Source organism: Pongo abelii, chromosome 2, assembly GCF_028885655.2.
Source record: "Pongo abelii isolate AG06213 chromosome 2, NHGRI_mPonAbe1-v2.0_pri, whole genome shotgun sequence".
Lineage (NCBI taxonomy): Eukaryota > Metazoa > Chordata > Mammalia > Primates > Hominidae > Pongo > Pongo abelii.
This window is the reverse complement of record NC_085928.1, coordinates 108685292-108697984: the sequence shown is the minus strand read 5'-3', so window position 1 is coordinate 108697984 and position 12693 is coordinate 108685292. Positions and strand designations below refer to the sequence as shown.

General features: G+C 46.0%; 1 protein-coding gene across 1 annotated transcript in view; it reads right to left on the bottom strand.

The window, feature by feature from the left end:
- Window positions 1–11076, bottom strand: part of SLC6A20 (solute carrier family 6 member 20) — a 39430-nt gene extending 28354 nt beyond the window's left edge. Inside the window, exon 1 of the mRNA XM_002813842.5 lies at window positions 10917–11076. Coding sequence (XP_002813888.3) covers window positions 10917–11037 — 121 coding nt within the window. The 5' untranslated portion in view covers window positions 11038–11076. The remainder of the gene's footprint in view (window positions 1–10916) is intronic.
- Window positions 11077–12693: the final 1617 nt, after the last annotated feature.

Sequence of the window (12693 nt, the reverse complement as noted above, 5' to 3'; positions counted from 1 at the left end):
ACCCACCCTTAATCTGGTGGATACAATCTAATCAGCTGACAGTGAATACAAAGCAGGCAGAAAAAAGTGAAAAGGTGAGCCTGGCCTAGCCTCCCAGCCTACATCTTTCTCCTGTGCTGGATGCTTCCTGCCGTTGAACATCGGATTCCAAGTTCTTCAGTTTTGAGACTCAGACTGGCTCTCCTTGCTCCTCAGCTTGCAGACAGCCTATTGTGGGACCTTGTAATCGTGTGAGTTAATACTTAATAAACTCTCCTTTCTCTCTCTCTCTTTCTCTTCCCCCTATTAGTTCTGTCCCTCTAGGGAACCCTAATACAGTAGTAATACAACTACATGCCTTAAAGGCATGTGTGGAGATTAAATACAGCCACACATTCTTCAGTGCTCCTCCCCTGAAGAGGTGGAGTCTATTCCCCACGCTGTGAGGCTGGGCTGGCCTTGGGGCTGGCTTTGTCCAATAGAATGTGGTGTCCATGTGGGTACCAGAGCCCAGGCCTCAGGATGCCTTGCAGTTTCGTCTTCCTCCTCTTGGAGTGTGCCTGAGACAGCCATGTACAGATACCAGACCAGGCTCCAGAGGATGAGAGGCCACGAGGAGGAGAACCGAGGGAGCCCAGCCAGCTCAGCACCCGCTACCAGGTGTGTGAGGGACCTTCTGGCTGCATGAGCAAGGTCAGACACAAACAGTAAAGGAACAGCTCAGGTGCCCACAGAACTGTGAGAAATGATTAATTATTGTTGCTTTAAGTCACTAATTTTTTTTCTTTTTACCTCTCAATATTTTCAGTGTGCATTTCCAAAAGCAAGAACATTATCTTATATAATCCCAGTGCAATGAGTAAAATCAGGGAATTAACACCAACATCAAACTATTATTTTATCTGTAGCCCTTTTGCAATTTTCTTGACTGTCCCACTGATGTCCTCTAGGCATCAAAGGCTCTAGCTCACAAGCACACAAGGCCTCTAGCTGTCAGGTTTCTTTAGTCTCCTTTAATCTGGGACACTTCCTTAGAGTTTTTTGCCTTTCTTTGTCTTTCATAACCTTTCATGATGCTTTAGAGGAGCACTGGCCAGTTACTTTGTGGAATGTCCCTCATTTGGAGTTTTGGCAGAAACACTAAAGTGATCCTCTGTCCTTGTCCAGAGGCACAAGATGTCAATGTGTTCCATTCACAGTGATGTAGACTTTGCTCGCTTGGTTGAGGTGATGTCTGCTGGATTTCTCTGCTGAGAGTTACTATTCTCCCCTTAGAAATGATTATCTTCTTGGAGATATTCTGAGCCTCAGTAACTATCCTGTTTCTCATACTTTTGCCCAGTAGTTTTGGCATCCAGTGAAGATTCTTGCCCAAAACAATTATTGCCGCGCTGGTTGCCAGATGGCGATTTCCTAATTCCATCATTCCTTCTAAGTCCTAGAGTTTTTGAGTGGTTTGTTATGAATAGATAGGTAACTGAGGCACACATTGAGCCCTGTGGTAATGTCTCTGCCACTGTGAGTCCACATTACCCCAGATGAGTGGGACGCTTACAGTCACAGAATTATTGGAAGATGTAGACTCAGCTCAGCCTGGTGAATCCTTACTCATCACCACCTCCCTGGCACCCACTGTCACATCTCCACTGCACTGCCCTCCAGGCAGGTCTTTGTGATTCCACCCTCCAGTCCCCTCCCTGCAGTTTGTTCTCAGATTATGACACACCTGCCTCTTCCATCCCTAGCCTCTCACCTGGTCAAATCTTCCTTGGCTCCTCCTTCCACCTGGAATCAAACCCACACTCCCTCCCTTGACCTCTGAGGCTTGGGGAACAGGGCTCCCACCTTCCCTTCCCTGCCACTGGCCTCTCTCCATCCACTGCAGTCACGCTGGCCTTCCTGCTGTTCTGGCCTTAGCACCTTGGTTCTTGCTGTTCCTCCTGCCCAGGATGCTTTCTCTCTTCTTTCAGTGCTCCGCCCAGACTTGGCTTCCCCAGAGCCGCCTTCTCTGTCCACCCTCGCTAGAACAGCCTTCTTGCCATCTTGAACTCCTTACCCTGCTTGATTTACCTTCTGAACAGTTCCTTATGTGAATAATGCTATAATTTTCTTTGTTTACTTGATGTCTGCCTCTCTACTAGCAAGGAAGCTCTCCTCTTGTTCTCTGCTCTGCTTAGAACAGCACTGGCCAGACAGCCAGAGTCCAGTGAATATTTGTTGAATGCAGGAAAGAATCCTTAGGGTCTCACTGGATCTTCCAGATGCATCACTTCCTCCAAGAGCCACCAGATCACTCAAAACTAAGATCCACCCTCTTGTCTTGCAAGCCCCTGTTGTTGAGGCACCTGCCGCTACACTGAATGTCTACTGCTTTGTCCACACCTCCAACTCCTAAACAGTCAGCTCCTTGAGGGTAGAGATGGGATCTGCATGGCTCATAGTTGATCTCTAGCTCCTAAGGAAGGACCTGGCACAGAGTAGGTGCTCAGTAAATGTTTGTTGAGTAACTGGCTCTGCTGTGGTGTATAGTGTAATGCTTGGGCTTGCTGTCCATGTGTCTTCTCTTCTTATAATCTCCATCTCTTTATCCTGTTCTTCTGAACTGTGGAATAACTTTGGATAGGGTCTCACTCTGTTGCCCAGGCTGGAGTGCGGTGGTGTGATCACGGCTCACTGCAACCTCGACCTCCCAGGCTCAAGCAATCCTCCTGCCTCAGCCCCCATGAGTAGCTGGGCCCAAAGGCATGCATCACTGTGCCTGACTAATTTTCAATTTTTTGTAGAGATGGGGTCTCACTATGTTGCCTAAGCTGACATTACAGGGTGAACCAGTGAACCACTGCACCTGGCCCTGCCATATTTTTTGTTAGGGGAGATCCATACTGGCTCTTGGTGAGACCCTGTTTCCAAAAAAAAAAAACAGAAAAAGAAACAGAAAGTTATCCCACAGCTCAGAAGAGAAGGATAAAGAGATGGAGATTACGAGAAGAGACATGGACAGCAAACCCAAGCGCTACTCTATCTCTAATAAGCATTACTCAGTTCCAGCAGTTGTGTCTGCAGAAAGAACACTGCAGACACAAGTGGTGGAAAAGTACAATCACAAATTCTACAAGTCATTTTCCCAGTTGTGTACATTGAAAGCGCTCACTAGTCCTAGGTTAACTTGATGAAAACATTTAATACTTAGACATATAGCCTGTGATCTTTTCGAAATTATAAGATTCACGTAATACCATATAAATTTATATAATATTCTAGGTCCGTGATACCTAATAACTAATAAAAAATAAAATTGGCTGCAGAGTTCTCCTTTGCAGAAATGAAAATCTGAAAACAACAGAAAAGCATCTATAGATTTTTGTGTAAAAAACATTGTAGCCAACTCATGTGGCTACAAAGGACCGATGTTCTCAGACATGCTGAGAAAGCGAACCACCTATTTACTATTCCTGAAAAACTTAAGTGCTCATGAACTGCATCCAACCAGTGTTAAATCAAAATAAGGAACTCAGATATGGGGTTGTGTTATAATAGAACTAACTAGTGGTAAATAAACCAACAAAACAGAATCAAGTCTGAAAATCATACTGTTAATATCATTGTAAAGTTATATAAATGGAAAATGTAATTTCTGAATGAAAAGAAACAAAATATAAAGAGTAAAATAATCATCATAATGTGTCTGAAATCCTAGATTAGATCAACAAAAGTTGTTAAGTGGAATGGGGATGAGGAAAGAAGCAAGAAGTACAAGTGTGCTAAAATTTTTTTCTTTCATAGGGTGATATCAATAGATGACATTTCATTCTTGACACTGATAACTAGAGAAAATAAGTATACGTTCCCCTCAAATTTAAATTAACTACTAATAGAAAAAATAGGAATTATACATTCTAAATCACTTGAGAAAAAAAGTGAAGAATACATACTTCATATTATAAAAGATCAAAACAAAATCCAACAATAATAACTAACAAAAAGGAAAAGTAAGGCAGTACAAAATGTGATGAAAAATAACAGCAAACATAACCTGATAATAAATATAAATGGATCAAATTCCTCCACTAAAACATGAGGACCACTGGATTATAATGGCATAAAACTTTACGTGACTTAAACTTCCACAACTGGAGAATGGTTAAGTAAGTTATGTTACCTCTGTAAATGGCATATTATGGAGCTATTTAAGTTTATATTTTCAAAAAATATTACATGATTTTGGAAAGGATTAAAATAAGTTAATTTTGAAAAAGCAAAATACCAAGTCACATATAAAAATATGGTTCTAATTTTTTACAGCAAAAATGTTAACAGTCATAACCTCTGGGTGGTGGAATTTCTGGTGATTTTGTATTTTATTATTTGTATATTTCTGCATTTTACAGAATTTTTTCCTAACTTTTATATTTTTAGTAGAGATGAGGTCTCACTATATTGCCCAGGCTGATCTTGAACTCCTGAGCTCAAGTGATCCTCCTGCCTTGGCCTCCCAAAGTGCTGGGATTACAGGCATGAGCCACCACACCCGGCCCTTTTACACAATTTCTACCATGAACACTCATTACATTTATAAACCCCAAACTCACACCATATGTTATTCTAGAGCATGTTGTTGCTTATTTTTCTAATTATCATAGCCAGTACGTTGTCTATTTGCTAAACCTAAGAATCTCACTAGAAGAGACATTCCTTTCTGTATGAAATGTATCACTGCAAGCCCTCACATCATACTCTGTCTCCTTTGAGGGCCACAGAGATGCCAGCCCGAGTCGGTGCCTTTCCTGGGAAAGCTTACTCAGGTGTCCAAACTCTTTCTCTCCCTCCACTTACATATCTTTTTTTCCAAAAACAACAACAACAACAAAAAACAAACAAAAAACACAGCAGGGATTTTTTGTAAACCTTTTTTTTTTCTTTCTGGGGCATGTGTGTGCTTGTGTATGTGTGTGCATATACACATGTTTAATGTAAGAAACACTGAGCACAAGCCCCCAGGGGGTGCTGAAGCTGCTGGCCTGGGGGTTCCACTTTGGGAACCACTGCTCTATTCTGTGAGACTCTCCACCCCAGCACCCTCCTTCTCCTCATTCACTTGCCCCCATCTTGGTCTTCCCCCAAAAGTTTTCCATTTGGAGTCAAACCCAGTCAACCTTTTGAAAAGCAAGAATAAACGCACAGGTGAGAAAAATTAAAGCCATCTTTACTCTTCCTGACTCTCACTGGTTTAAAACTTCTAGAATTCCCTCCCATCTGTTCTCTGCTCTCCTTGCCCATCCCCTTGGGCAGCATCACCCCTTCACCAGCTACCCAGTGCATCCCTGGCCTCCATGCTGGCAATCTCTGTAAACCACAGCTCTGACTGTGCCACTTCCCTGCTTAAAATCTGGCTTTGCTGTCAGAGCTAAGCTCCACCTTCTTAGCCTGTTATTTGGGGCCCTTAGGGACATGCTGACTCCTTTTTATCTCCAGCTTCCTCTCCTGCCATTGCCCTAGTCCCCGCCTCACTTCTCACAGCCACCTGGGGTTTCTGGCCACTCCCCTCAAATGTGTACTCTTCTGTGCCTTTTGCATACAGTTTCTTCTGCCTGGAATATTTTCACCCCTAATTCTACGTGATGAGCTTTGACTTCTCTTTCACAGCTGCTATTAAATGTTGCCATTGCTGGAAGGCTTTCTAGATCCTCTTGAGCAGTTAGTCCTTCTTATTTCAGCGAAGCCTCTGAACAGTGCTTTGTTAAAGCTTTTCCTGCTTGGTCCACCCCCAACCCCTGTACCCCATTATCACCATATTTGTAAACTCTTCCATCAGCGTAGTCCCTGGCTTGCAAAAGATACTCAGTGAATATTTACTGAATGACTTAAATTGCCTAGTAGGTTTATATTATATATTTTTTGTAAGATAGTGATTCTCAACCTGGGTTGGACAGTAGAGCTCTCTGGGGAGTGTAAAACTCCTGTTCAGGCCACATCTGAGACCAATCCAATCAGGATTTCTGGGGGTGGGACACAAGCATCAGTATTTTTTAAAGCTATGGGCTGATTCCAACACTCAGACAAACAGAGGCTTCTCCACCAGTAGGCAGACTCTATGTTCCTGACTGGTCACTTTTCCTCCCTACCAAGTGGGAGTGAGACATGTCAGACCCCACAATGCAACAGGCACAGGAGGGATGGTGTATCAGTCTGTTCTCACACTGCTGTAAAGAAATACCTCAAACTGGGTAATTTATAAAGGAAAGAAGTTTAATTGGCTCACAGTTCCACAGGCTGTACAGGAAGCATGGCTGGGGAGGCCTCAGGAAACTTACAATTATGGAAGAAGGTGAAGGGGAAGTAGGCACGTCTTACATGGCTGGAGCAGGAGGAAGAGAGAGAGTAGGAAGCTGCTACATACTTTTAAATAACCAGATCTCACTGATAACTCACTCACTATCACGAGAACAGCACCAAAGAGGAAATTCACCCCATGATCCAATCACCTCCCACCAGACCCCACCTCCAACACTGGGGATTACAATTTGACATGAGATTTGGGTGGGGACCCAACTCATATCAGATGGATTTAGCCCGGGGTTCAAAGGAGGGCTTTGTGGAAGAAGTCACCTTTAACTTAGGGAGGAGGTTTCCTGGAGAGGATGAAGACCATACTGGGAAGATGCCAAACATTCTGGGGTATATTCAGGGAAGGGCAGAGGTGGAGAGGAGGTTGGAACAGAAGGGACAAGGGATCCTTGCAGGTGGACATCGCATAGGCTCCTGGCCAGGCCCTCCTCCAATGTCAAGGTGAGGCATGGGTGAGCGTCACAGGAGAACCACAGGAAGAAGTACCCTGAGCCACGGCAATTCTTATTTGGGGGTCCTAGAAAGGCCTGGACACCTAAGGAGTGCTGTCCTGCCTGTAGCAGATGAGTGCAGGGTGCTGGGGAGAGAGCCCTGGCTTGTCACAGAAGTGGCTTGAGCCCCAGCTACTTCTCCAGAAGTCTTGTTCTCTCTGACTTGTTTCCTATCTGTAAATGGGGGTGACAGGACCAACTGTGGGCATGTTGTGAAGACCAAATTGAATTCCTTCAGAAAATGCTTCACATTATGCCTGGCACATGCTAGGAGCCCAACAGGGCAGATGCTACCAGGATTGAGTCTGGAAACCTTGGGTGAGCAGCAGGGGCCCCTGATCATGGTATTTCCCAGCTACTGGGGGCCCCCACCCACTTTACAAGTAAACAGCTGCAGCACTGTTCCCTGATCCATCCATGGACTGACCTGCTGTGAATCAGTCCCAGGCTGGGTGCTGGCCTGAAGAGCTGTGGCCACCACAGCACTTGGCTCCAGACCGGCTCACGAGAGCCAATCGGCCCCACCTCTCCCCAACCCCACACTCCAGCATAAGACGTTGGCAGTCTGAAACTGGCCATGGTGGGAGGATTTACATCAAGGTAATCTGCAAATTCTTGGAATTGGGTTCTGCTGTTCCATCAACAGCCAGTTGTTAAACATTTACTGACACCCCACTGCCAGGCCTGGGGCCACAGAAGCAACCCTGACCCTTCCCTGAAGTGTGGTCCATGGACCAAGCCTTAGCCTTGCTAGGGAGCTTTCTAGAAATGAAGAATCCTGTCCTCCCCCACAGGCGTCTTGATCAGAATACCTGGAAGTGGGGTCTAGCAACCTGCAGTTTATGAAGATCCTCAGGTAGGCTACAGTTTGACATGCAATTCTCTAAGCAATTTGGGGCAAGCAGTACAGGCAGCTGAAAGAGCTGGCTTCCTGTCCCAGACAGCAGGGGCTTTGCAGGGATGTGGAGCATTCCAGTCTGAGAGTGACACTGTCCCACTGCATAGTCAGTTGTCCTCTGATTTCCCCCTCAGTATTGCAGAGAGAAAATTTAAGAGAAAAAAAATCCATATTTCCACCAGCCACACAACTATTCTCATCTCTCCATGTTTCTTCCGTGCACATGTTTATATAAAATAGTTAGTGTAGTATTTGCTTTTTACACCTTAGTACACACACACTTGCATCCCCGATTTCTTCCTGAACAACTACTGCCTTAGATTTTGACATGGTTGCCCAAGACCTGCTGACTTTTTCAAAAAGAGATTTTGTGAAGTTCTTTGAGCTGCCTTTTATTTTTTTTTCTAGAGCAGGCAGCCAGGGCTGTACCGAGATGATTGGTACCTAGAATGTAATCTTCAGAATTAACATTCCTCATGCCGGGCCTGGCCTGGGGAGCAGGAAGGAAACAAGCCTCTCCAGTCATGGGCAGAGTCCCATGGAGAGGGGCACAGATCCCTAATCCGTCTTATTCTGGGAAGTATCTTGGCACAGCCTGGCTCTGTGATTTATAAACAAATTCTTTGTTTGCTGAGGGTATTTGCAGCTCTGCTTACAAGGAAGTTATACACTCCTCTGCAGGCTTTCATAATGTGGCTGATTTTTACCTTCCGGTAAGGGATGGGTTGTAAACTGCCTGGGTTTGGGGCAACTGGTTTTGGGGCTAATCACTTCTTAAAGGTGACTTTACTGTGCAGTGAAAGGCTTGGGAAAGCCTCTAGCATCCTCTAGCATCATTTATTCTGTGGCTTTTCCTAATACCTTGCTCATTCACTCAACAAATATTTATTGGATGGCTCCTGTGACTCCATCGCATCACAGAGGTTGGGCCGGGAGGAGACAGAGAAACTGGAGAACAATGTGCAATTCTTCTGACCAAGTGCTTATTTGGCCTGTGAAGTAGTGAGGAGAGTCAGAGAGCACAACGGAGAGAAAGCAACATTTGGTCCCACCTGGAGGGAACGGTGGGAGTTCTCCCAGCAGCAACAGCACCTCAGGTGGAGGAAATAATCTTGTGTAAAGGATTGAGGCACAGAAGGAGGTGTTCATGGAAGTGTTTGGAAGGCAGGGGGAGGTTTGAAGCTGTGTGGCAGGAAATGAGGTGGAAATATTGGACGAGTGGTCAAGTTAGGTGGTCAAGTGCCTACTGTGCCAGGTGGACCATTTGGTCTTTATTCTGTAGACATGTGGCTGAGAGGGTGCCATCCACCAGACCCACACCCTCCTTTTGTCTGTGCACCCACTAATCCATGCATACACCCAGCCACCAATCCATGCTTCGCCTGGCTTCCACTCATCTATCTATCCACCCATCCAGCCGAAGCATCCTCTGCACCAGGCACAGGATTTCTTCTTGTTTCTTTTTTTTGGAACCTGAGGGTCTTGAGGTTTCCCTAGCAACCCCTTGATACATATTCAACTCCAGAACTATCGGCCCCATATGCATCCCTCTGCAGACTATTCAGGTGATGGTGGTATTATAAACAAGGAATTAAGTAGTCATGTGACAGTGAGGCTCACCTGGACTGATGACTTGGAAACATGTACCCAAGATAAAGGTATCATGGGTAGGTCTACTGAGCACAGAATAATGTGGAAATCTCATTCTGACAAATAATTCTTTTTAAGAGTCAGTTATAGAGCTGTTAGAGCACATGGTAATGCTGTTAGAGCATATGGCAACATACGCCCCTCACATCATTATGGTGTATTTATGCACTTCAAATTTAAAAAAGGAATCCCAAAATTAAGAATGCACTGTTTTAAAAACTCTATGAATTAACCTTTTGTTGATTTGGGGTAAGGGGAGGAGGGAGCGGTGTTTAGCTCTTGGTCTTCTCAAATGGGTTAATTTTCGTAAATACTTTGGTCTAACATCTTTCATGATCTTTTATGATGAAAAAACATGCTGATTATAGAAGTCCTAATACACAAACACACACACATACACACAAAAACACACACACATACACACACACACACACACAAGGTAAACAAAAATCACCCAGAAATTTTGTTAACAATTTGATGTCTTTTCCCCATTCTTTTCTCTGCATATTTTTAAGCAATTGTTTTAAAATGTCAAATCCATTTTATATAGCATTGAATCTGACTTCTCCTCCCTCCACTTAACGAGAAAATACAATTGTTTTTTTGAAAATGCCACCTTAATGGCTGCGAAGAGCAACCTTGAATGGATGCTCTATAATTTACTGGACCAATCCCCTTTATTTGAGGGCTTAGGAAGTTGCCAATGTTTTGCTCTTATTAAATGACGGTGACCATCCTTCTACCTCTGTCAGAACTCTGACAATTTCCTTTAGATACAATTCTAGAAACGAGACAACCGAGAAAAAAAGTGTTTTAAATGCTGAGACTTAAATCCCTCTTGCCACATTGCCTTCCAAAAAGGTACTTGGGCTTCACGAGGTTCTTGACATGTGTAGAAGGTGTTCCCAGCGTTCCGCAACGCTAGGGGAGTGCGGTAAGAGCGCGTGGCTGGCTGGCTGGCTGTCCCCGGAGCGTGCATGATGCTTCGGAGGAAATATTTATTTAAGAAAAACAAAACAAAACAGAATGATTTGCATTTCCTGCTTTCTGTCGTTCCAAACTCAAACCAATCTCCTTATAAAAAATTTAAAGAAATGGCTCAAGATGCTCTTAACCTGAGTTTCAAACCGTTGATTTAAGTTTCGGATCTGAAAGTTGTATAACGAGTTTCTGTTGAATAAGACAATTTCCTACTCACTTTTTACACCTAAACGTAAGGTTTACTCACTAAGACTTCAGACCATTGCCACTTCTCTCGAAGGAGGACACCGCGTCCCCTGCGCTCTCAGAGCCGCAGCCTGGCCACCAAGGGTTAGGATTGGGGGCTTGGCCGCCCCCGAGATGGGGCGAGGGGTTCCCGAGGGCTTGGGAGAGAGCTCCGGCTCCGGAACGAGGTGTCCTGGGAACAATCCCGGGTCTGTGACTTCGGACAAATCACGCTCGCTTTCCCGGCCTCAGTGTGCCGTTGTGTAACTTGGGTCTAACCCCGGCTCGCACAGACCGCGGGGACGCGCACAGAGCGGGGCTGGGGCCGGGGCGCGGTGAGCACTCACCTCCGCCGTACATCTGGCACAGGTAGGGGAAGCGCCACACGTTGCCCAGGCCCACGGCGTACGAGATGCAGGCGAACACGAACTGCAGAGGGTTGGCCCACAGCGGCCGCGCTTTCTCCATAGCCCCGGCCTCGGCGCGCTCGGCTCCGGCTCGGGGGTCCGGCACGGCAGTCTCGGTGCGTGGTCGCCAGGCGCGCCGTCCCGCCCCAGCTCGGCTTGGGGGTGGCCCCGCGCCTCCGCCGCCGAGGCAGCTAGCTGGTTTTTAAATTGCTAATCTCATTAACGGCGCGCCCGTCCGAGAGGCGAGGCTGGTAAATGGATGACGGCGAGCCCCACCCCGCCCGACCGTCACGGCCAGGAAGGCACCCGAGATTGCGGAGGACAGGGCGGCGTCCCCCGGGGTCCTCCGGCTCGGCGGGGCCTTTCTTCAGGCTGCGGAACTCCTCGGAGTGGGCGCCTTCCCTCGGGCTACTCACCTGTCATTTATCAAGCGCCTACTGTGTGCCAGGCATTGTCTGGGGACACGGCTGTGAATCACTTCCCAGCTCCCTCTTGGAGCTGACATTCTGGTAGAGGGAAACACTTGAATTGGACTGCATGAAATGCCCCATTTGCAACCATTTTTTAATTTATAGAAAGGACAATGTCATATGGTTCAACCTAGCCCACGTATAAGACTGAGAGACGCGAGGAAGACACCTAAGGCAAAGTAAAGGGGTAAGCAGTTCCGGGGGGTGGCCAGGGATGGTTAGGGAGGGCTTCTCAGAGGAGAGAACATAACATTTGCCAGGGACCAGAAAGAAGTGAGGGACCTTCCCGGCAGTCCCGTCCCCTCCATCCACCCAACAGTTTGGCCCTGCGCGCCTACTGGGTCCGGGGACGGAATCAGGTTTTGAACTGCTGTGGGGTACTCTACTGCTCAGGCCAGCCTAGGGGCCAGAAATATTGATTCATTAGGCCAGGGTAGGGAACTAAGAAACCTCGTATTTCTGCCAGTCTTACAATGTGATTTGCTTGTGAGTGGTCACTAGACAAGACAGAGCTTGGTGCTTTGCGGTAATGTGGGATCTGGGTTTGTATACCAACTCTGCTACTGACTTAGCTGTGTGACCTTGGACAAGGCACTTGGCTTCTCTGAGTCTCTGTGTACTCCTCTGTAATGCTAACAGATATCTTCCCCGCTCTCCTGCCCGGCAAGGAAGAGCTCATGTGAGGATTAATTGGGAACTTAGCTTACTACCTAGCACAGAGTAAGTTCTCAATAAAGAGGCCATTATCAAGTCTCCAGCAGGCTGAATGAATGAATGGGTAACACATTAATACTAATGCCATGCTTTGAACAGTGCCTGGTACATTGTAAGAGATAAGAAAATGCTAAATAATAATAATAAAATTTAAAAGAGATGAAAAGCAGAGTTGCTAGTGAAAATCTTACTTGAAGCCAAAATGAAATCAGTGCTCTAGGACAGCTCCTCGTTGGGCTTTCCCTGGAGTTCCTGCCTGTCTGGTCCCAGAGAAGGGTGGTAGGGTGAGGGAGGTGGAGGCTTCCTCAGACATATTACCTGTCCTGGAACTTCCTACCTCGAAAAAGCAAAGTAGAAAAAAAAGGCAGCACAGCAGGAGAAACTAATTTTTTAAACTTCAGATTCTAGATAAATGTTTTTTCCTACCCATTGCCTCCTCCCCAAAGGAAGCTACCATCCTGGTGTCTAACTCCATGGGTTAGTTTTGACCTTGATGAAAATGGAATTAAATGGGGTGTACTTTTTTTGTGACT